Source organism: Schistocerca nitens, chromosome 9, assembly GCF_023898315.1.
Source record: "Schistocerca nitens isolate TAMUIC-IGC-003100 chromosome 9, iqSchNite1.1, whole genome shotgun sequence".
NCBI lineage: Eukaryota > Metazoa > Arthropoda > Insecta > Orthoptera > Acrididae > Schistocerca > Schistocerca nitens.
In genome coordinates this window covers 208623827-208649686 of record NC_064622.1, presented here as the reverse complement: position 1 = coordinate 208649686, position 25860 = coordinate 208623827, and the positions used below count along the sequence as shown (strand labels likewise).

The window sequence follows — 25860 nt, the reverse complement described above, 5'->3', positions numbered from 1 at the left end:
CATTTTACAACATAAATTAAAGAAGGTTTCACTCCATATCCAATCAAGTGTAATAAAGGTGGTGTCTGAAACTCCATTTTTGGAAAATAGGCTGTACTCACTGTGCTGTCGGCATATTATCCACATGCCTAATTAAAAAAATTCAAAAGTCCGTTATTATTCTTATCATTTGTTTTGTTTATTTTTGTATACTTAAAACTCTAATTTTAAATTTTACAATTATGTTTTCTGCTTTCTAGTACGTACGTGCATTTCGTTAATACAAAATAAGAAGTAATTCATTATTGTGATACATAATAGTTACAGTAATGATAATCTGAAAAGAAATGCTTAAAAAGTAACTTTTTCTTACAAAAAAGCGCAATAAATGTACAAAATTTCTTGACATAATATACACTATGGACAACATAACGAAATATGATATTCAGCAGGCTTTGCAAATTGTGGCAAGTGGTCCTCTAAAAATCCTGATTTGTACTAGGTATTTTTCAGTACATCAGAAACTTTGGCGTATAGAACTGATTATCTAGTAGTAAGTGCCTTTTGATTATATTGTTCGTCAAGTAGAGATTGACGTCATGCTCATTCAGCAGAACCAGATCTGCAGATTTTCTCACAAAGTTCTTCCATCATCCAATGTCGTATACGTCCGATGGCTGCGACTGTACCTGTCCCCGCGATCCTTTGGGATCACAAAATCAACAAGTTCCTTGTCGTAAGGTGCTTTCACATTGACCACTCCAAGGATTTGACAATAATACAGGCTTTTCTCTAGCACTGGGAAAGAAAACTTCTGTCAAATGTGTTTTTGCTTGGTTGGACGTTAGTTTAGCAGATTTCGGTTCCATAACAAGAACACAAGAGTATCTTGAATTATTGGCCGAAACTCTCCATTAATTTCTTTTAAAACGGTGATAAGGGGATCTATTGTGAAAGAAAGTTTCGAGACACTTAGCTGTCGACAAGGACGTTGCTTATCTAATGATCCCAAAAAGGCTCGATGGGACAGGTAAAGCCATTGGAAGTGTATGGCATTAGATGGTGGAAGAAATATGTCAGAAGATTTTCAGATATAGTTGTCCTTGACGATTATGAACATTTGGAGCTTCAACAAGAGGTTCTTGAATTATTGGCCCAAACTATCCATTAATTTCTTTTAAAACGATGAAAAGGAGTTTATTGTGAAAAAAAAGTTTTGAGTGTCGTACCTGACGGCAATGACCTTGCTCATCTAATGATCCCAAAAGCCTCAATGGGATAGATAAAGCCATTGGAAGCATACGGCATTCGATGGTGGAAAAAATATGTGAGAAGATTATCAGATATAGTTCTGCTGGTTGATTATGATGTCGGTCTCCACCTGAAAAACAATATAATCAAGTTGCAGTCACTACTACTTAATCAGTCCTATTCGCCAAGGTTTTCCAATGCACTAAAAAGCGCCTGGTGCAAAGCATGATAGTTAGAGGATCCCTCTCATAATTTTCAAACCCTGCCGAATGTTGTTTTTTATTGTGTTGTCCGTCGTGCATATTATGTGAAGAAATTTCGTTCATTTTATGTGCATGGGGTAAAAAGATGTTATGTTTTAATTATTTCATTACATATTATCATTATTGCCATAATTTTGCTTCATAATAATGAGTTACTTATTATTTTCTTTAAACAAAATACACATACATGAAACAGTATACTAGAAAGCAAAACAAATGAACTTCAAAAGTAAAGTAAGAATTTAAAATACATGAAAAAAATGAACTTTTGAACTTTTAGATATTTTAATTAGGCATTTTGAAAATACTCTGACAGCACATTGAGTAAAACTTATTTTCCAGACATAGAATTCCAGAAACCAGTTTTATTATAGAAGGATGGATATGGTGTGAAACTTCCTTTAATTTGTGTTGTAAGAAAAGTTCTAATTTTTGAAAAATAGTTAAGGACAGACATAGGGCAAAATGCATTCTTGTACTTGAACATATATATATCTCCAAAAATATTACAGCTAAATCAGTATTATGAACAACATAATTGATATTCTGTGTAATTTTTGTTTGAAAATGCGCATCGAATCGACATACATTTTATAAGGATTTGCATTTTAATTATCATTGTTTCTATAATGTACCTTTTCTCATAAACTAATCAAGCAATAAAACTGAATTTCACTGTTTACATCTGCATAAGACGCTAATAAAACGTGTGGAACAGATTTTTGTTAAAGACCATAGTTGCTATGAAATTAATTTTTCTGTTTTGTGTTAGCCAGGACTGCTCTATTTTTCTCAAATTATATAGGAAAACTTTTATCAGAGAAAAGATAACGTAAAATTGCTGCACAGGATTATTCGGTAAGTAATTCTTAGAAACTATGCCAAATTTCAGGATGTTAGCGTTTATAGTTTCTGAGAAAGGTACATTTTACCTCAAAGAAGTCAGTTTACCGCAATTCGCATTTAATTATTTTTTTCAATTTTGACAATATTTTTAGTGACTAATGCTGCGCATATCCATAAGCTTCATTCTCATCCTCGTCTTCCTAGAGTCAACTCTTCATCTGCTCCTTTGCCTAGCCAACTTTTGCATTTTTTTTTTTTTTTTGTTCTACTGACTGAGCTTTGTCCAGTCTCGCTTCATTGATGCTTCTGAGAATCTTCAATGTGAATGCACCCGGGCAGAAAGCTAACCTCTGCGGGTGCTTAATCCTTCCTACATTTCCACCGCTGAATGCTAGACAAACATCACATGTCGCTATCCTCACAAGAATTGACGACACAAAATCTGTTTTTGGACGATCATTGTAGCTTCATTTGTATTCTGTGTTTGCCCATGTACACATTTTTTCAGCAGTCCAGACTGGTTACATACCTGAAAGTTGGTTTTATAACATCTAAAACGGCAAGTGACAAACCATGTTTATGGGTGTATGGCTTTCCACTAGTTTGTGCCTGAAGATGTTTGCATCACAGTATTTCACAAAAGGGACGTTGAGGATTATCGTCTGTGTAAGGTTTGTGAAAGACTATTGTCCACATGGCTTGCTGCATTGTTTTCTCACTACGAGTGTGTAAGTTATACCTGATCGATTCCGTTATATATTCGTAACGTGTGAATTTCCTTGTCGTCAGTCTTTAGTACCTCTCACTGGCTCTCCATCTTCTACTTTCTTGCATTTCATTTATTTTTTCAGTCTGAGAAGTCTACCTCCCATTCTGGTTTGAAAATGCCCCACACATTCCAGTTTTTCAACATTAGTTTGTGAGCCATAAGGATTACTTTCTAAAGTAGTCTTAAAAGCACTGGAATCTCCACGACCCAACACCATGTTGTTCAACTGGTCTTTCGAAGATCAGTTTCACCCCATCAGCTTCCACCCCACCACTTGACCCATGGTAATTCTTGCTACACACTTTCTTGTGGTCCTGCTCCCACATTTCTTCTTCACTGCCATCATTGTTCTTTCTTATGTCACACTGAGAGCAACATTTGCACATTACTTGTAAGTCCAAGATTTTCCCTGCATCCACACTAACGGCAGATGACATACCATGAAGTGATTTATGGCCCCTCTTCAGCCAGGTTCAATCTCAAAAGACACACAGATCTGCCTTAACTACATACTGTCCTTCTAATATCTACAGCTTCCTCAACAGCTGCTTTCATGTCCTTCTTGCACTCAACTTCAAGAGCACTCAGGAGTATTCTGTTGTAATTACTGAATCTAGTCACTTATATGCGCCAGCCACAAAACAAATTTGTGTCTTCTCTGCCTGCAACACAGACTTGTATTCGCCTCATACATTTCCCCATGGATAGCAGAAATTTTGAATTGAACATCATATTTTAAAACTTTACACTGCCAATTCTGTCACTGTAATCATACAGTCTAAAGCGCTTTGACCCACAATTACCACGTGCACATGAAACATTATCATACAGGTAAATATTTCCAAGTCATTTAACCAAAATCCACTCCAAAACTCGTCTTTGGCACTGTACACAGCATTTCTTCACTATTTTTAGTCTAGATGAACTCAGTGACTTGGTCAAAAATTGTTCTTCACACTTAGGAACAGCCCACTGTAATACTGTTATTTAAATGTCGTGTACCTGTTACACATCAAAATCGATATTTCCTTCCTTTTTTGATTACGCACCCACTGTTACAATCCATTTCCAGCAAAACAGGTTGATAACTGCAAAAAGAAAAATGAAATAAGTTTGTAGCACACAATATTTAAAAAAAGACCTTGTAAACAAAGGAACAAGCAAAGATTATCTTTCTCACAGCCTTCTAGACTCATCTGCAATTCGCTTCGATTGTATGAACGAAAAATCAACGCACAAAAAATTTCTCGCGTAGAGACGCCCAAACAAACTTTTTTAAAACATATTTCTAGCCAGAAGTCGGTTATGAAACTTTGCGATGTTATTCTTAAAGAATCAATTCAGTAAATTACGCAATTTGATTTTTTTCTACATGTGCCCTTGATTGTGACAGGGTATTTTGCAAAATTTCAAATCGTTATAAGCTTGTTTTACCCTTCAGAGGTGAAATTGGGCGAAAAGGAAAAAAATACGTATTTAATTATTTTTACCCCTCTATATACCAGCCAAGTTTTATCATGATCGTTTACTTAGAACTGGGAATGTTCCCTTGAAGTTACACACCAACAAATAGCCTAGTTGAGTCAGAGAAGTCGAAACCGTGTGTCTGTATTTGGGAGAGACAGAGTTCAGATCACTTCCCTTTCCATACTCATTAAAGCTCACTGTGGTAATCGTGTGTCTGGGCTTCCCTTTTACACATTTCTTCAACTGAGCTTGTGCTCCGTCTCAGTAGACACTAAACCTGATGTGATGACAAATCCCACGCTGCCATACTTTCTTACAGCTTATCGAAATAATTCTTGGCGAGTGTTATGCATAAGTGAAAGAGTACACAATCTAGCAAACTATTCTAGAAACGTTTCACTAATCTGAGATCCAAGGTCTGAGAGGGGTAGTATTGCTTAACATGAAGATGACCCAAATGAAAACTTTAATCATATATTATCGTGCAAATGAGATAATACAGAAATAGCAGTGTAGTCCCGATGTCGTTATTGTGAACATTCCGCCGCTTCGGAAGCGAGTGGAAAATTCACGAGAAGAATTCTTTTGGCTGTGAACGCAACCATTCGTGCACAGCAGTTTTCACGTGTTCATCACTTGTGAAATGCTTGCCTCCCAGTGCTTCCTTAAGTCCTCTGAACAAATGGTAGCCACTTGGGGCGAGGTCTGGTGAGTAAAGTGGGCATTCGAGACATTAAATTCCGTATCTTGTGTGGAGTTGACCATTGTCTTGTAGCAACTAAATACCAGCAGTCAGAAGTCTTCGTCGTTTACTCCTGATTGCGGGTCCTTTTTAGATGGCGCCACGTCGGCGGCTTGCGTGTCAATAATGATGAAAATGATGATGAAGGACACACAATACCCAGTCCTCTGCCGGGAATCGAACCCTGGCCCCCTGCGTGGTAGGCGGTAACGCTACCGCTAAGCTATGGAGGCAAAATTGGCATGGATATACTCCTACACCATACTGTCACTTCATCCTGCGTTTCACTTCTACTCGTTTAACACTTTCTCTACTAGAAAATTACCCCAGATCGCTGGTCCACTGGACAGCCACCTTCGCACTGACACGGCTTCCGTTTGTTTCATAACAACAGGCTGCCAAATTTCGGTCATTTGCGGTAACACAAGGATAATTCCCTCCAATTGTAAAGTTTTTGATACAACTTTTAGGCATTTTATTGCACTTTAAGGTTTTCATTTAGATCAGCTTTGTAATTGCTGTTTAAAACTCAAACTGACTTTCTACTAAGGAACCAAAAAAAAAAAGATCAAATAAGATTAAAGTTTATCTCGGTTGTTAAGCACTAACGGAAATGCAAAATGTTACACCAAGAACACCTTGACCGAACGCAACCAAAGTGGGGTGGTCTCAGGGCAACAGTATGGCAACAAGAATAGGCTGAGTCTCCTGCAGGAAGATTACACCACGAGAAGTTTGCAGGATTGTTCGACTGGCTCTGAAATAGACGGATATCAACAGCTGAAATAAGGACACAGATTACAGGCAGACTTTTACCACGAAATGTCAGGAACAGATTACTAGAGGCTGGGTTGAAATCTGAAGTTGCCGTGTTTCGTTTATCACTGACGCCATACCTTAAACACCAGAGACGTGAACATTGTAGTGGGTGAGTCAACTGGAACAACTAGCGGCAATCTCAGGTCTTCAGTGACGAGTCTTGCTTTAAGCACATCAGCCTAGAAAAACCACACAATGTTCGTGGAGGCAGGTTGTAATTATCAACGCTTCGCAAGCGGTGTAATCATTATATTGATGTACAAAATGTCTGGTTTGAGAAGGATTTAACGTCCCGTCGACCACGAGATAATTAGAGTCGGAGAACAAGTTCGGGCCAGCTGGTGTGGCCGAGCGGTTCTAGGAGCTACAGTCTGGAACCGCGTGACCGCTACGGTCGCAGGTTCGAATCCTGCCTCGGGCATGGATGTGTGTGATGTCCTTAGGTTAGTTAGGTTTCAGTAGTTCTAAGTTCTAGGGGACTGATGACCTCAGAAGTTAAGTCCCATAGAGCTCAGAGCCATTTGAACCAACAAGTTCGGATAGAGGAATATCGGATGGTGAAAGAAATTGTCCTCGCCCTTATAAAGAAACGCTCATATCATTTGCCTTAAGCGATTTAGGGAAATCACACAAGACCTAAATCTGGACTGAACTTGTCCCACTCCATATGGCTGTCTGGTACAGCAGTCTTGGTTGCTATAATTATTGTTTGATTTATTGCAACCAGAACTCTTTTTCTTAAAAATAAATCTGGATGGTCTAATGGTAATTTGAACTACTGTCCTACCAAATGCAACTCCATTATCTTACCACTAAGCCACATCGTTCGGTGCCATATTTCGAATTATAGGGACAGTCGTGGCACTTTCTGATTACTAAAATATTTTCACGACTCTAGAGATCATTCTGCAGCAGCATAGCCCAAGATAAAACGTTTCGTGAAGTACTATACAGCTCGCTACATCCACGCATGCCGTTCGAGTGCCACGTCATGTATTGCTTCTCACTAATTCCACAAAACATTCTTCCACGGCTCTACTCACAACCGAAGAGTTACTTTTATCACACTGTTCGACGTCGCTCCTTCAGTTTTATGTTATCGGTGACATTTGGGTGGAAAGGCAGTCATAACAGCAGATTCCTACTGCCTCTCGTTATAACGTTCTGTCATTGTCCGCTACATTGGCTGACGAACATTTTGCAACAGCCGACAGCACAGTACACGTTAAACTTCGGCGATCCGTTAGGGTTATTCTTTAGTATTTCCTAAGAAACTAATATACTAATGTAAGTCGTTCGCTACTCGCATCAAGACTGAATCTCGCAAACCAGAGCTCAATATGAAGTACACAAATCTACAAATAATGACTGACTGGCCGGTGAGCGTTTACGCCCAAAATGTGGTAACGTTCAAACTTATTACCAGGTTGAATAATGGGGCGAGCTACACCACGATGGTATTTGCGAGCCAGACTATTCATAGACGACAATCTAGGTCATCCTCAACGACGCACAGAGTGCCCAATTGTATCCAATTCGAAATCCGAAAACAAGGCGAAATCCTCAACACAATACCTCCACGATGCATAATTATAAGGTTCATAGGCGTATGCGAACAGATGTTGCTACCCTGAATTCGCAACCTCATTGGGACTCGTTCACAAAAAATCTGCCCGACACGTTGCTCTGACTTCCTTTTTAGCTGAACTTACGTGCGGAGCGCCCGCTAATGCAAACTGTGGCCTTCACTTCTGTATCACTGCCTAGCGGACGGGTAAGTGTTCCTGTTTATGAATCACTGCCCAGCGAAGATACAAACTACATCGCCACCGATGTCTCACCTTCATCGCTAAAACTGGATTGTGGCACAAATATCACAAGTGAAATCCCCCTTATCGCATTCACACCCCTTTCTGCTCCGGTTTGGAACCTACTCATGTCTCTCCGCCGACTTACGCCGACAGAGCTCCGCATTGTGGCTCCAGTTTTATACCCTTCGATACTTGATACGACACAGAGAATATATGCAAGGAGTTCTCCAGGGTCTTTCGGCCACACACTGCACCTAAGGTGTCTCGCATTCTTCAAGCATCTCTATCCCTCCATTACTCTACCAGCCATACTGATATCTTAATAAACTAAGATCGACGTGCTTTAGTACGATGCTTTATCTCATGTTCAGTGAGGCCTTGGAATCCTAGGACCTATATTTGCTATCACAACAGTTACTAGCCTCCGACACCATAACTCAACAGCTCCTGGGAGTTGTCTGCTGATTGAATGTTGTAAATTCTTCGCGGCAGTGGCTTCCGACTCATTGTAACATTACGTTCTACCTTACCAACTCTTTGTGCTGCAGATTCCAGAGGCGAATCTGCATCTCCTGTAACACTAAATGGAGCACAACACATTCCGTTTGCTATCTTCAGGGGGTAGGATCACAGCAGGAGTCCCACAACGTTTGTTGTTCGTTCCCCAGATCTGCATTCTGTACACAGCTCATCTGCCAACATGTTCATGAGTTCATGTCTCCTTGGGCCAGTCTTGTCCTGCACTGGCTCTAGATCACCAGTGGTTGCCTAGTGTCGTGGGAGATCAAATGAACGTTGACCTGCAATAAAAAGAAGAATCACTCCTTCTGACAAAATGCCTAGTATCTGATGGCTTGCGTCAGATATACGTGCTGAGTGGCAGCCTCGAATGAAGAAACACTGCCAGATATCTGGGTATCAGCTTCCACAGGATGCTAACTTGGCACAAGCATATCAGACAACTGGTAGTCTAATTACTGGTCATGCTAAGCCATCTCTCATTGTGCGATACTGCTTAACTATCGAGAGTACATTTCTGTTGGGAATGGTTAGATGATCGATAGGTAAATCTATGAGAAGTCTAGAACTTCACAGGTTTAATTCAATTGAAACCTGGACGCCTAAGTGCAGTTCCACAGCACCAGTATCAGTAAAAAGAAAGAAAAAAATCGTGCAGAATTGTTAGCTGGTGGATCCTGAGGGGTATCTTCAGCCACCTAACTAGAAGGGGTTTTCTTTCTCTGCACGCAATGGGTCCTTTCTAACTGTGAGAATGATGTCCTAAATTATACCTGCTCAGTGTAATATGATGCCGCGTTTGTATTGCACGCTGATCAAAGGGATCACCTGGCTTAACACCCCCATCTCATGGACGGATCAACTTCAACACTGTCACATACCTTCGCGTCTCGTGACTCGGCGTAGATGTTACGAATCTGATACAGGACATTGGTGCCAAGTTTGGCGACCATACCTTTACGCCACCACCTCCTCTTCCCTTGTGGTCAAATACTGGTGGTCGAAATTGCCTTCACCAACAAGATTCGGACAGGCTACCTCCGAGTCGAGCACCAGCACACAGGATGGAGCTTGCTATACATAGGCTAAGATGGGAATAAGTGAAGTAGTGACACCTACACAGCAACCGTTAGTAATCCTGTTTCGTCCTGATGACAGCATCTACGTATCATGAACTGCACAAGATACCAAAACAGTCCGGGGTCAATCCTCATACATGAGAAAATAGTCATCGCAAACAACCCACGCACAATGGTGAAAGATGAGCCCAAGTCGCGCAGACATTTAGGTCCATGCTCTTCAAGCATGAGGTGTGTGGTGTAGGGTACTCCGTGTTCCATTGTCACTTCCTCCATTTCCCGCTCCAGCCGCCAATAGTTCGCGCGAAGAACGATTGCCGGTAAGTCTTAGTGGGGGCTCGAATCTCTGTAACTTTGTCTTCATGGTCTTTTCGCGAGGTACACGTAAAAGAAAGCAACATATTGGCTGACTCTTCTTGGAACGTTTGTTTCCGGAACTTTAACAGTAAACCATTGTATAATGCAGATCATCGCTCTAGCAGCGTCTACCACAAGGGTTGGTTGATCATCTCAGTGACGCTTTCGTGGTTGCTAAATGAATCTGTAACGAAATGCTCTGCTCTTCTTTGGATATTCTCTACGTCCTCTATCAGTCCTGTCTGGTACAGATCCCATAATGATGAGATACATTCAAGTATTAGTCGAATGAGTATTTTGTAAGCTACTTCCTTTGTTGACGGACTACATTTCCTGAAGATTCGTCCAGTGAATATCAGTCCGGCATCTGCCTTATTGGTTTTCCGTGATTGTTCCACTTTAAATCACTCCGCATGCATAATCCTAGATATTTTATGGAAGTACCTGCTTCCAGTGACTGTTCTGCAATCGTTTAATCATACAATAAAGAGCCTATCTGTCTATGTATACGCAGTATGTCACACTTGTTTATGTTGTGCGCTCTGCTGGTCCTCCAGCTCAAAAATGGCTCTGAGCACTATGGGACTCAACTGCTGAGGTCATCAGTCCCCTAGAACTTAGAACTAGTTAAACCTAACTAACCTAAGGACATCACAAACATCCATGCCCGAGGCAGGATTCGAACCTGCGACCGTAGCGGTCTTGCGGTTCCAGACTGCAGCGCCTTTAACCGCTCGGCCACTTCGGCCGGCGGTCCTCCAGCATTTCATTACAATTTTCTAGCGTTTCACATCTCTTTATAAAACAACATCGTGCGCTAAAAGCCTCATGGAAGTTCGAAGTTGTCTACTATGTCATTTACATGTATGATGTGAAAAGTAATAGACCTGTGACACTCCCTTGGGGCACACCCGGAGTTACTTTTATGTTTGCTAGAACTCTTCAATCCAGTCACACAGTTGGTCTGATACTCCGTACGTTCGCATTATATTCAATAGGTGTCAGTGCGGAACGATATTGAATGCCTTATGGAGGTCAAGGAACACGGCATCAACCTGAGAGCCGGCATCTACCGTCTTCTGGGTCCCGTGGACGAAAAGAGGAGCCTGGGTTTCAAGTGATCGTTGTCTTAGGAAACTATGACGATTCCGACAGAGGGGAATTTCGGTCTGCGGAAGTGTCATAATACGAGAGCATCGAAAATAAATCTTTTTCCATAATTCTACAGCAGACCGACATCATAGATACAAGCCTATAGTTTCACAGGTCTGTTCGAGGACCCTTCTTGAAAACGGGAATGATCTCTGCTTTTCGCCAGTCATCAGGAACACTTCGCTACCGTGGGCACACTGCTGCTAGAAAATGGGCAAATTGTTTCTGATACTCTATGTAGAATAGTAACGGTATTCCGTCAGGACCAGTGGCATCCCTCTGTCGGGCGATTTCAGTTGCTTCTCTGTCCCATGGTCATTAAATCAATGACAACCATTTTGTCGTTCTTGCGACGATTTTAACGGGGTAGTAGAGTGCGATCTTCTCCTGTGAAACAGTTTTTCAAGAGGACGTTTAGTGTTCTGGCCTTTTCGGTATCATCCTCCGTTTCAGTGAAAGTATGGTCGCAGTGTGTCTGGACAGATTGCATTGAACCGATTACTGATTTCACATAAGACCAAAACTTCTTTGAATTTCACTTTCAAATTCATCGAATGCTTCACGCATGGCACTCCATATACTGATTTTGAGTTCGTTTAAATTTTCTTTGTCTGTCGCGCTTTGGCTACTTTTAATTTTTTCTGTGAAACTCTGCTGTCATAGCAGCTTTCTAACACGGCTGTCGACTTCGGTGGGTTTTTTCTACCAATCACAACTTCGCTCGGCACATATCTGACTAAAGCATATTTTACAATGCTCTTGAACTTTGGCCTTTGTAATGGCCTTATGACCATTGCATGTTCTGCGCGAACTGAGTAGAAAATTTCGGGTCTCTGTCACCAGCAGTTCTAAGGCGTTATCTTCACGCGTCTATTCTCTAATTAACTGATCGAGGTAGCTGTCGGATTAGGTATTTAGAACAATTTCATATCTCGTTCGATGGCAGTCCAGAAGTCCTCGGTACGTTTGATGACATGTGACCTAAGGAAATTAGTGAGAGACTACAAAAATCCATTCACATTCGTGGAATTTTCCTTAAATATTACGACACAATTGAAATGGCTGGGGAATGGACATTGTGTTGCTGAAAGTAAAGGTTGCGTTATCAGTACAGCAGGCGAACGAACTAATAAACACTATCGTTCAGCTGATTAATTTCTTAATTCTGCATATTTCATCAGTAATGGACTATGGCAGATGCATCATGATCTACATGTCGTCAAATGTAAACATCTTGTTCACAGCTATGGACTAATTACGTTGTATTACCAAGAGGAATACAGTGCACTGAGTGGTTTGTGAGGTACTTGTATCCGACCATCAGCGCTTCATTAATCCGGAAAACTTTTTCCATCCTTCAAGAGTTCACTGGCGATATTTTTGTCCGTATTATACTGCCTGAACCTCGTTTCGTTCAGTAACCCAGTGTAAATCTGACGTACATTGTCTTCTGTGCTCCATGGTCTGGAACTGCTTTGGATGATATGAATATTCACCGTCCATTCGTCCAGCACTGAACTGTCGACTAATTTTCTGCTGCGTGACCCATCTACCCACTGTTACAACTCGTAATATTCCATGACGTCCCCTCTCACCAACACGCTGTTGCCCATGGCAGATGGCTCTGGTGACGACGGCTTTCACCAAATAGAGGTAACCACGGAACAACTTTGACATTATAACACGTGGGAAACACTGTACCTCATACATTGGCCATTCTCGATCAATTGCGCTGATATCACAAGTCTTGCCAATTCTCCACCAAACTACTACTCCGACGTCCAATACATACTGCAGGTTCAATGACGTACCAGACTATTGTATTTGCCGTGTCAACAGGTGCGTTCTTTCGCTAGCACATCTGATATCTCTGATTCAGTTGCTGTTGAGAGGAAAAATAGATATTTCATGGACGTATTTCAGCCCCCGTCTTCCCCTACAGTCTTACCCTCTGCTGCTCCCTCTAGGACCATGGACGTTATTCCTTGATTTGTTAACACTTGTCCTAGTCTCCGTTCTTCCATACGTTCCTTTCTTCGCCGGTTCTGCAGAAAACCTCCTTATTCCTTACTTTATCATTCCACCTTATTTTCAACGTTTCTCTGCAGCACCACACATCAAACGCTTCGCTTCTCTTCTGCTCCGGCCTTCCCACCGTCCACGATTCACTACCATATAATGTTGTGGCCCAAACTTACATTTTCAAAAATTTCTTCCTCAAATTAAGGCCGATATTTGATATTAGTAGACTTTTCTTGGAATACTGTCCTTGCCTGTACTAGTCTGCTTTCCATGTCCTCCTTGCTTCGTCCGTCATTGGTTGTTTGTAGTTTAGGATGCAATGAGTACAGAATAAGGATTCAGAGTAAAACGTAGAAAGACGAAAGTAATGAGAAGTAGCGCAGATGAGAACAGCGAGAAACTTAACATCACTATTTATGGTTATGGTCACGAAGTACATGAAGTTAAAGGAATTCTACTGCCTTGGAAACAAAATAGCCAATGAGTGATGGAGCAAGCAGGACATCAAAATCAGTCACTGGCAAAAAGGGGATACTTGGCCAAGAGAATACTACTATTATCAAACATAGGCCTTAATTTAAGAATTAAATTTCTTTCAATGTATGTTAGGGGCACGGCATTGTATGGTAGTGAAACATCGACTTTGGTAAAACTGGAACAGAAGAAAATTGGGGCATTTGAGCTGTGGTGCTACAGACGAATGTTGGAAATTAGGCGGACGGATAAGGAATGAGGAGGTTCTGCTCAGAATCGGAGAGAAAAGGAATATGTGGAAAAAACTGACAAGGAGAAGGGACAGGACGAAAAGACATCTCTTCAGACATCAGTGAATGACTTCCATAGTACTAAAGCGAGCTGTCGATGGCAAAAACTGGAGAGGAAGACACCGTCTTGTTTTTTGTACATAATTTCTATCACCAGTCTTTCGCTGTAGTTATTCGTACTTTTCTCAGAATTTCGAGCATCTTTCACCGTTTCACACTGTCATACGTTTTTATAGGTCGAAAAATCTTCCTAAAGCCAAACTAATCGTCATCCGACAGATCATCAATTTTCTTTTCCGTTCTTCGTATGTTATTCTTGTCAATACCTTGGATGCACGAGATGTTAAGCTGATTTTGTGATGGTTTTCGCACTCATCTACCCTTGCTGTCATAGGAATTAAGTGTATGATATTTTTCGGAATGTCTGATGGTACGTTACTAGTCTTCATAGAATCTACAAACCATTCTCATAGACGTTTGGTTACCGTCTCCCCCAATGATTTTAGACATTCTGATGGAATGTTATCTATTACTTCTGCTTCATTTGATCTTAAATAAATCATTAAAATCTGACTGTAATTCTGGATCGTCTATGACTTCCTTATCGACTCCAGTTTATTAATCTATCAAACCATCACGTAAGTTATTCCCTTCACGGAGGCCTTCAGTGTACTCTCTTCTCCCATCCTCTCTTTCCTCTGGGTTTAAGAGTGGAGCTCTCACTGCACTTTTAATGTGCCCGTCCATGCTTTTAACTACGCCGAATGTTGTTTTGATTTTTCTGTATGCTAATTCAGTCCTTCCGACGATCATTTCTTTTTCGATTTCTTCGCAGTTTTCCTACCTACATTTCGCCTTGGATGCCCTGCACTTTCTATCTGTTTCGCTCCTACGTGATTTACATTGCAGTATTCGTGAGTTTCCTAGAACATTTTTGTATTTCCTCCTTTCGTCGATCAACTGAAGTATTTCTTCAGTTAGCAAGATTTATGTGGAGTTATCTTTCTTTTATCTATGTCTGACTGTGCAACGTCTGTGTCCACCATTCTTAGGGCTGTCCACAGCTCTTCAATTGAACTGCCTACTGCGACATTCCATATCGCCTTACCCACAGCGAACCTCCAAGGCGTCTCATCATTCCTCACTACTTCAGTATCCCACTTCCTTCCGCAATGATTCTTCCCTACGATTCTCTCAAACTTCAGTCTACTTTTCACCATTGCTAAAAAGTGATCTGTGTATATCTGCTTCTCTGTATGCATTACAATTCAATATCTGATTTCGGAATTTCTGACTGAACATGATGTATTCCAGCTGGAACCTTCCCGTGTCTCCTCTTGCGACCTATTGTGATTCTTGAACAGAGTATTCGTTATTACGATTTGATATTTATTGCAGAACTCAATAAATTACTCTTTCTCCTTTCTCCTTCTTACTATCTAGACTATATTCTCCCGTAACCCTTTCCCCTAAAAACGCTTTCCAACTCTCTGTACTTGATTTTCGTCTACCTTTACATATTGAATTACTCGTTCAGTTCTATCGCATCCTTTATCCATCCCCTTATCTCCTGCTTGCGGAGCGGGCATGTGTACCTAAACTATCGCTGTCGGCGTTGGATTGTTATCGAGTCTGATGAGAACAATCGTTTGCATTAGCTCACTCTCCTGTCAGGGGATGGGCCTTGTGGTTCGCCATTACTCCTTGCCCGATACGTGTGTGAAGTGCGCAGGCGCCCATGCCAGCAGCAGCTGACTGCTCCCGAGGACACACACACCCAAGTGTGCGAACTGTGGAGGCCCACATGTGGCGAGTTGCCGCGTCTGCGAAGTCGTTAGGGCCGCAGTTGCTCGCCAACGTGGACCACACGCAAAGGAGACTGCCGACCGCCCTCCACCGTCCGCGTCCAGGCGCACAGGCGGCGAGGAGTCCGGCAAACTCGAGGGCGACGCCGGCAGAGCTACGGCACAGCAACAGTTGAGCGAGGAGAGCTGTCTGCATTCGTCTTCGCACTCTCTGCAGTAATCGAAAAGATCTCGCACCTGGCCGAAATGCTGCAGACAGTTGCCGACAACCAAGCCCGCGGCTGCCCAGCAGCAGTCGGAGTAAAGCGTTCCCAACGCCGTCCGCGCCGGAAGCAGCGATGTCAGCCTATGGGCCGCCACAGCTGACTACACCGCAGGCAGCAAACAAGAAATGAATCCTGAGAAAGGAAAAAACGCAACACGAAGTCCAAGGGAAGCAACGTCACACACACATACCACAGAAGACATGGAGGCAAAGAAGGAACAGCCTACTAGGATTCGACTACCCAGGGGACGGCCCGCCCGGTTGGCGTGCGGTCTAATGCACGGCTTTCCGGGCGGGAAGGAGCGCCTGGTCCCCGGCACGAATCCACCCGGTGGATTTCTGTTGAGGTCCGGTGAACCGGCCAGTCTGTGGATGGTTTTTAGTCGGGTTTCCATCTGCCTCGGCGAATATGGACTGGTTCCCCCTATTCCGCCTCAGTTACACTATGTCGGCGACTGCTGCGCAAAGAAGTTCTCCACGTACACGTACACCACCATTAGTCTACCACGCAAACATAGAGGTTACACTCGTCTGGTGTGAGACGTTTCCTGGGGGGTCCACCAGGGGCCGAACCGCACAATAACCCTGGGTTCGGTGTGGGGCGACGGAGCGGTGAAGTGGACTGCGGTAGTCGTCGTGGGGTTGTGGACCACTGCAGCTATGGCGGGGACGGAGCCTCTCCGTCGTTTCTAGGTCTCCGGTTAACATACAATACAATACAATACCAATGGGACGGGGAGCCCTAATGAAGCCAGTCTCGTTCGTTCGTTCTGTCCTATCTTCATACTCATAACAAATCTTCCTCCCATTATACCGTTTTCTGGTGCTGTTAATATTACCCTATATTCGTCTGACCAGAAATCCGTATCTTCTTTCCGTTTTATTTCACTGACACCCACCATATCTAGACTGAGCGTTTCCGTTTTCAGATTTTCTCACTTTCCTACTACGTTCAAACTTCCGACATTCCATGCTCCAGTTCGTAGACTGTGGTCCCTTCGTTGGTCTGTCCACATTTTTCTCATGGTCAGCTCTCCCTTGACAGTGCTCTTCCAGAGATCCGAATGGGGAAGTAATCTGGAATCTTTTACCAATGGAGAGATCATCACGAAACTTTTCCGTTTTCAGACCACATGTTCTGTGGATACAAATAATGTGTCTTTAAAGCAGTTGTTTCCTCTGTCTTCTGCATTCTCATGCTGATGATTAATGATTCTTCCGCCTTTCTGGGGCAGTCTCCCAGACCAAGGACAATAGAGTGCCTTGAACCTCTGTCCACTTCTCCGCACGATTTGGTAAGGCCTTTTGGAGAACCAGGGTGACTTCTAGTGTCGGACGTCTTCGGCCGCTGTTGTTGACGATTCTTATTCAGCATTTAAGTACAGCTTGGATTCGAACCGTGAAATCGTGACGTTTTGATTACTAGTCAAAGACGCTACCCGTACGTTTCCTTTACTGATTCCATAACACAAAACATATGAAAAAGTGCTTCAAAAGCTCTTATTTTGTTTAATATGTCGTTGGGTTTCTTGAGTTTCCCCTGTTATTTCTTCATCTGGTAAGCGGGTGGTTTTGTTGCTCTACTAAAAGATGCAAAGGGCCTTGGGTATTGCCAGTCAATCTCTGGCGATGGTTATTTTACTGTGAAAACAGCACCATCCACAGTGGCACAGAGTCAACGTGAAACTGTTAGGTCCCTCTATAATTGACTTTATTGCTCAGATGAAAAGTCAGAGGAAGGCTGTAGCATAACATCTCCAATATAAATTATACCTACTAAAGCACTGTGACATTCAAACTAGTCTACGGGTTGAGAGCAGCTTTACCAGTCTTACCTTCTCCTGTATTCTGAGCGTATTCCTCACATTAATATACATACGCGTTTTTGCTTTCTGAAACACATAGTTCGTTCACGGTTTCTCTTAGTCTGTAACATTTACGCAGTTTTTTTTTAATTTTTCTCTCTCTTACCAGTTATTCTTTTACCTTTCCTTACTCTACACCTCATCCTATTCCTTACTAAAATTTCAATCCTCTTTGTTTTATTCTTGTTACAGGAAGCTTCCTCTGAGTCCTCACGAACCAAAAAAGCTACAATGGTTTCTTTTAATTTCTTTCCATGCCTAGGATTTATTGCAACATGAAATAATGTACTTGTTGCAGCCAAATAAAAATGCAGATACTTTACTTGGCAACGCAAGAAACAGAGGAATGAGGGTCAGGCTGTAACAGCTGGACGGAATTTGCGCAAGGGGAGTCCGCTGATATTGTAGACATTACATGTGCAACACGAGCCCGTTATCTCACACCACAGTGAAGCTGGGAAATCCTGGAGCCAAATTACGGACGCAGGAAAAAGACAGAGCAGCTAAGATTCGGGTGCCCTTTGATTTCCCCATGCCCATGTCGCAGAGACGTTATGAGTTGCGACGATGAAACCAGTATGGCAGCACAATAAGCATGGGCCATCCCATATAAATACTGCTTGTTTCTCAGTGGACATATCCTAGCCTGCAGCCGAGCAACCTTCAGGAGGAACCTATAATGGACTATCATTTTCTCATCCAGTTGTCTATAAGCAACTATGGAAGAGCAAAACCCCCCCAGGGGCACAGATGCTGTCAGCCACAGCACTGCCATCCCCACACAGTCCAACGGGAAGGACTTGGGCGCCAGTGGGTCTCTTGGTGGCTTACTTTACGGCGCAGACGTGCAGCCGCTCATCCATCATCATGGGGGCCTGCAGTCTCCACTGCTCACCCTCACCTCCTGCTCCTGTGGGCAGACTCAATCCATCTTAGGATCTTACGCACTGATATCCACAGCGGAGAGACGGGTCATATACAGTATGTACAACAACCAAGAGGGAATAATAAGAGTGGACGATCAAGAACGAAGTGCTCGTATTAAGAAGGGTGTAAGACAAGGCTGTAACCTTTCGCCCCTACTCTTCAATCTTTACATCGAGGAAGCAATGATGGTAATAAAAGAAAGGTTCAGGAGTAGAATTAAAATACAAGGTGAAAGGATATCAATGATACGATTCGCTGATGACATTGCTATCCTGAGTGAAAGTGAAGAACAATTAAATGATCTGCTGAACGGAATGAACAGTCTAATGAGTACACAGTATGGTTTGGGAGTAAATCGGAGAAAGACAAAGGTAATGAGAAGTAGTAGAAATGAGAACAGCGAGAAACTTAACATCAGGATTGATGGTCACCAAGTCAATGAAGTTAAGGAATTCTGCTACCTAGGCAGTAAAATAACCAATGACGGACGGAGCAAGGACGACATCAAAAGCAGACTCGCTATGGCAAAAAAGGCATTTCTGGCCAAGAGAAGTCTACTAATATCAAATACCGGCCTTAATTTGAGGAAGAAATTTCTGAGGATGTACGTCTGTAGTACAGCATTGTATGGTAGTCAAACATGGACTGTGGGAAAACCGGAACAGAAGAGAATCGAAGCATTTGAGATGTGGTGCTATAGACGAATGTTGAAAATTAGGTGGACTGATAAGGTAAGGAATGAGGAGGTTCTACGCAGAATCGGAGAGGAAAGGAATATGTGGAAAACACTGATAAGGAGAAGGGACAGGATGATAGGACATCTGCTAAGACATGAGGGAATGACTTCCATGGTACTAGAGCGAGCTGTAGAGGGCAAAAACTGTAGAGGAAGACTGAGATTGGAATACGTCAAGCAAATAATTGAGGACGTAGGTTACAAGTGCTACTCTGAGATGAAGAGGTTAGCACAGGAAAGGAATTCGTGGCGGGCCGCATCAAACCAGTCAGTAGACGGATGACCAAAAAAAGAAAATCCACAGCGCTGCCCTCCCTGGGTATTTGCCCTCCCTGTGGACTTAGATGTAGCTGCAGCACTGCCATCTGTGCCGAGTCTGATGTGAAGGACGTAGCTGCCAGTGGGCAATTTGATGGCCTACATTACGTCCCAGATGTGCAGCTGCTCACGCATCACCATGTGGGCGTGCAGTCTCTGCCGCCCATCTCCTGCTCCTGTGTGCAGGCTCGACACTCCCTCGGGACTTAGACGCTGGTAGCCGCAGTGCTGCCCTCCTTGGGGACTTACACACTGGTAGCCATGGTACTACCACCCACGCCGAGTCTGAAGGGAAGGACTCTGCAGCCAGTGGGTAACTTTATGGCCTACCTTATGGGCCCAGACTTACAATCGCTCATCCATTGCCATGAGGGCGTTCAGATACCACTACCCCCCTCTTGCTCCTGTGGGTAAACTCCACTGGTGTTGTAGTGTTGCTCAGCGTGGCTCCACACACTTACTACTGGGCTGATGGCTGCCTCTGGCTGCATAGCTAACGTACGGAGTCGTCTCGCCACCTTAGCTCCTATTGCTAACCTTGTCATCACTGCAGCGTCCACGCGGAACACGGCCTGGTGTCAGCGAATTGCTGGTGGGGCATACACTGCTTCCGCCCTGTCGCAGCGGGCAGCCAAAAACATTATCTCAGCATTTTTGTATTGTTGAACAATAAATGTTTGGTTTTTTTAACACTGTTGTACTAACGCCCACTTGGCGCCAGACACACACCCACGAACCAAGTGACTATCCACCCACGTTCGGGGGTGGTGGTTCTCAGCATACTGACCTCCACCTGCCCTCAACCACCACCGAAAGTAATGTCCAACTGCCTGTCGTTACACAGTAAATACATTATGTATTCTCATGTAATTGCACAGATTTTTTGAAGCCGATGTCGTCATTAGGCAATACAGTACATAACTGTGTAATTTCATTCAAAAATTGTTTTTAGCCCAATTCAACAATAACACGTTGTGGAAAACTACAATAAATGACACAGTTCTCACGCATTTTACATCGCCCCTCTCACCCTGTGGATAGCTTCAAAAATAAGAGTCTTTACATTTTTACGGTTTCTGTATTAGGCATTCATATCCTTATCGCACACCATCGCTTTTCTTGTAATGAATTGAGTCTCTTCTCTGTAAAGCCAAAGTGAGACTATCTGACAATACTTGAAAAGTTGTGTGTGCTATGTTTTCTAGAATCGGTTTATTCTTATTTGGCACTCTTCTGGAGAGTGATAGCTTATCTCATTTTCTTTGAACATTATATAGTTTATCTGCAGCGATTAGATGTCCAAATGGTCTGTTCCAGATTTTGGAGGAGCACTCATCACTGAGCACAGTTTCTGCAAAGTCCTCTACGTACTTAGTGCATCAACTAACATAGCTTAATATTTTACTCTCCAATAAGTCTAAAATCTGTACTGACAGTTTACTCTTTTCACTTCGTCAGTATAGATTTTTATATCTTTTCTATTGAGAGTTTCAGCATCTCATCACAAAAAGTACACGCGAACACAGCGAACAGTTGAAACTGGTTAAGATTAGATAGGTCGATCAAGACCTGTTGCGTAGCAAGCGACTACGCCTGATTTAACGATGCTTCATTTCATTTTTCTGTGGATACATGCCAGTAGGTTGGTACACATTACTCCAACTGACATCAAAGCGTAGCTGATTGTCCAATTTTGTGACACATTTCATGGCATGAAACAAACTTGTTGTGCCTGAAGAAGTTGGTTGATCTATGCTGCGAACGTACCAAACATGTAATGGGGATTTTTGGAATTTCCAATGTAAATTTATTCTAGTACGTCTTTAATTAATAGAATTCGTATTCAACTATTGTCAAACATTCTGAGGGCCTTGCAGACGTCTCATGAACAAAATTTTTTACACGAAATCAGAAATGATTACATCCTGTCATTCCTGAAAGATTGACAGTGTTATCCTGAGTGCCATAACATGCATACAAGTTTTCGATTGCTGTGGCAAGATATGTGGTAGAGGGTATATTACGTACAGTTACTATTACCCACTCCCCGCCCTTTTCCTCCCCTCCCCCCTCCACGTCACCCCATTTTCCATTCGCGAATAGTGATGAATGGGAAGAGTATTAAACGACGAAACAACGTACCTTGATTAGCCTGTGTAATATACGCTAAGAGTTTTATGAGTAATATGCAGTCTCTTTGCTACACTGTCTGGCACTGTAGATTTTTGAGCACTTCCTTAACGCTCCCCCGCTTCGTAAAGAAACCTATGATTACTCGAATAGCTCTTTTCTTATTCTATTGTGTTGCGTTAACCGAATTCGGTAAAGTCTAAGACTGACAAAAAATATTTGCAGTCTAGATTGAACGTACTTTCGAAACCTTCGTGAATAATTTACAAATCCTAAAGATTCTTTTGTTGAATCTCACCGTTTCTCTAATTGTCCACACTAAAATAATGAAGTAGTTTCATACAAAATGGTAACCCTATGTATTCACGTTTCTGACTGCTTCCATTACTTCATTTCGATACTGTACTACAACACTATGAGGCAGTTTCGCATACCAATCAAATATACTTTACCAAACCATGAACTTTATCGCCCCTCCTCATCTACGTCGGACACATCTGTATGTCCCGCACCTACTCCGAATGTGACTCTAACAATCCTATTCCCACCTTCCCTTTTGCCACCCACCAATCCCGGCACGTTACCGCATGTTACATCCCACCAACCACACACCTACAAACCTTTTAGGCTTCTCCTAAAGCAATTGCCGCAGCGTTTCCCCCTCAGACAAATAAATATAGTCCCTCACGTATTCCTTCTGTAGGACAATTCCAATCCTTGTTATTGTTTCTCACATCAACGCTCCCTCCTCCTTTCACATTCTCTCCTTCTCTTTCCCCTACATAACCATGGTCTGGTGTCCATCCTCACCATCCCTTTTTCCAACCCTACTTACTCACGCTACACATTCCCACATATCAATCCACCAAGCCCGTTACCACAGAACCAGGTAACTCTGCTAGCCGGCCGGTGTGGCCGAGTGGTTCTAGGCGCTTCAGTCTGGAACTGCGCGACCACTACGGTCGCAGGTTCGAATCCTGCCGCGGGCATGGATGTGTGTGATGTCCTTAGGTTAGTTAGGTTTAAGTAGTTCTAAGTTCTAGAGGATTGATGACCTTAGATGTTAAGTTCCATAGTGCTCAGAACCATTTGAACCATTTAACTCTGCTACTAAAAATTTATCCTTTCCCAGTGCACATTGCTACTAGTTACTGCATCGAAGTGCAGTGGGTCGTTCTTATTACGAGAATACCATTAGTTTTTTTATTTTAATTTTTAAAAGACCACAAACAATTTCGAAAATCTTCATAGTACAACGTTTTATTCGATAATTTTAAAAACACGTACTATTTTATCATATTTATATTTTGAAACTATATTTAAATATTTTTGGAAAAAAAATTCTGCTGAAGAGCGACAGTTCAACCTCTACTAACCCAGCTTCGCCCTGACAGGCAAGGGAAGCAAATAACAGTAAATAATCTGTTCAAGTTGTTTTATTTTTATTTTTTTCTGCCTGTGAGGAATCGTCGATATAACTGGAGGAGGACTACAAATACATTATCAAGATCGACTAGCTTTATTAGAATGATATTCCTTCATGAACGTATTACTATTTTGGAGAAACATAGAAAAAATGTTCAAGTTGTTTTATTTTTATTTTTTTCTGCCTGTGAGGAATCGTCGATATAACTGGAGGAGGACTACAAATACATTATCAAGATCGACTAGCTTTATTAGAATGATATTCCTTCATGAACGTATTACTATTTTGGAGAAACATAGAAAATATTAACCTGGATGGCAAAAGGAAATTTCTCACTGCTCATGCGCAGTATGTGAATAGCCATCGGGCGCTTTAATTATCTGAGGTGCAGTGGAGGTCACCGGATCCTTATTGCATACTTGCGGATTTTTAACGCTGCATTTTTAACTTTTCGTGTCTCACAGTATAATTGTACTACAGTATCTTACGTACCTGAGGATTTCCTGATGACTTTCTATGCACCAGCGCAAATCTTTGTACATTTTACAGTCATATTCGACCTCCGGCGACTTGTCATTACAGATACGATACTCTGTTATTGATTTTGCCTCAGTTCTCAGATTCTCCATGCGTACCGCGAGAATCTTGAGCTGTGCGGTGACTAGCACCATTATGGCCACGAACTGGCAGTCGAGAATAATGCTGATCTTCCCCAGCCAGAAGGCCGAGCAGCACTGGAGAGCGTAGGACATTTCGTAATAGCGGTAGCTGCCATTGCCCGACCAATCGTGCTGGACGAATGGCAGGCGGTGTTGGCCGGGGTAGGCTATGGCGGGCATCGGCAGCCAGAGGCACGCCTGCACCAGCATGAAGAGGAAGCCGGAGAGCGGGAAGCGCACCGCGTATCTCTTCGAGTCCTCGAGGACTTTTCCCAGCTGTGGGTCCTTACCGCTGTACTCATCCTGCGATGACACAAGCGCATCCAGCCGGCGCACCAGGGCGCTGTAGAGCTTTCGGTCTCGCACGAAGAGGCCCATCTTCATGACACCGCTGCCGATCGTGAACGTATTGGTCAAGACGAGCGTCGTCTCCTCCATCTGCCGCCAGGTGAAATACACCGCCAGTGCACCGTCCACACAGGTCGCCAAGCCCATTGAGAAGATGACGGCGCCATATGCTCGGAAGAGCCACGAGTCGTTGAGTGGCCACACCCCTCCCAGGAACAACAATCGGATGCTCATCTTGAGCACCGATCGTCCACTATCTTGCCAGGATAGGCGCTTTTCCCAGCCGTTTGCTTCCATCTCTCCGAGCATTCCACGTACCACCGAACACGAATGGCGCCGTCAGACCTACTGCTGTCTTGGAGTTGCGAAAGTGCCGAAACGAGAGGGTCCAGATCTTAGCGAGATAGGCGGCACAAGGCCACGGGATTCTCTTAAGAAATCCGTGTCGAATGTAGCGTGTAATTAAATATGGAAGTAACAGTTTAAATTTTCACCTGAAATTGTAGCTATCGTCGCGAGACGTGAATTATACAGTGGCCCAGCGTTAGTCAAAAGCTGACGTTCTCGCATATTTACCTCTTGGTTACACAATATAAACAAACGCAAGAAGTCAATAAAAGTAAATAATCGAGACTCTACAGTACCTCGATACTTCATTTAACATGGTCGCTGCATGCGATCTTTAAAAATTACGACATTTCAATTTACGTAACTGCATAACAGATAAAGGAGAAATTTTCGGCCATCTCAAGAAATACGCACATATTCCTGCATTTCGCTACCAATATGAAATGAGTATGGTACGGATTAACAGTATTCTGTAAAGAATAAATTAAGATTGTCATTAAAGACGGAGCAAACGCTCATACTGAAGAGGGGTCGGACGACCCTTTCGGCACAGGCTCTTAGTAGGCACTATTCTCACACTGACCTCAAACGATTAAAGGGAACCACGAAAACTCTGGATAGGCGGACGGGGATGTGAGTGCAGTTTCTCTCGGAAACAATTCCAGGGGCTTCCCCACTGCACCACCTCGCTCATTTTTTTTTCTTCCTTTATTGAGTTTCGATTTCCCCCCAAGGGGGCGGGCTGGCAGCAGCTTAGTACGCCGCTCTTCAACCTACAGAATTTTTAAACCGTAAGAAGAAGATAATAAACATTAAAAGCAAGCGATAAAAACGGTGACTAAAATTGTAAAATGGCGGAAAATTATGGAAGTTAAAACATAAAACAAAGGGTTGGCGATGCTATTAAAATACACAGGAAGCAGACAGGCAAAATAATAGACAGACAATTATAAAAACACGGGGACACTCTGGTTTCTGCTCTCAAGAGATATAAAAATCACACCCAGCGACAGTATGATTTCCGTTCGCAACACTTAGGAAAAGACGCACAACACTTAACCACCGCGCACAGTATGCCCCAGCTTTTATACAAATATATAGTTTGATATACACAATGTAACAGGAGAAACGTTGTCACCAAAACTCTCGAAAAGTACTTGACCGATGTACTTCAATGTTCTCGGCCGATTTAC

The 25860-nt window shown here is 42.8% G+C and overlaps 1 protein-coding gene across 1 annotated transcript in view; it reads right to left on the bottom strand.

Moving 5' to 3' along the window:
* The window catches only part of LOC126204101 (odorant receptor 42a-like), a 43983-nt gene extending 19367 nt beyond the window's left edge, over positions 1 to 24616 (bottom strand). The window contains exon 1 of the mRNA XM_049938518.1: positions 23805 to 24616. Within this exon, the coding sequence (XP_049794475.1) occupies positions 23805 to 24616 (812 nt within the window). The remainder of the gene's footprint in view (positions 1 to 23804) is intronic.
* Positions 24617 to 25860: the final 1244 nt, after the last annotated feature.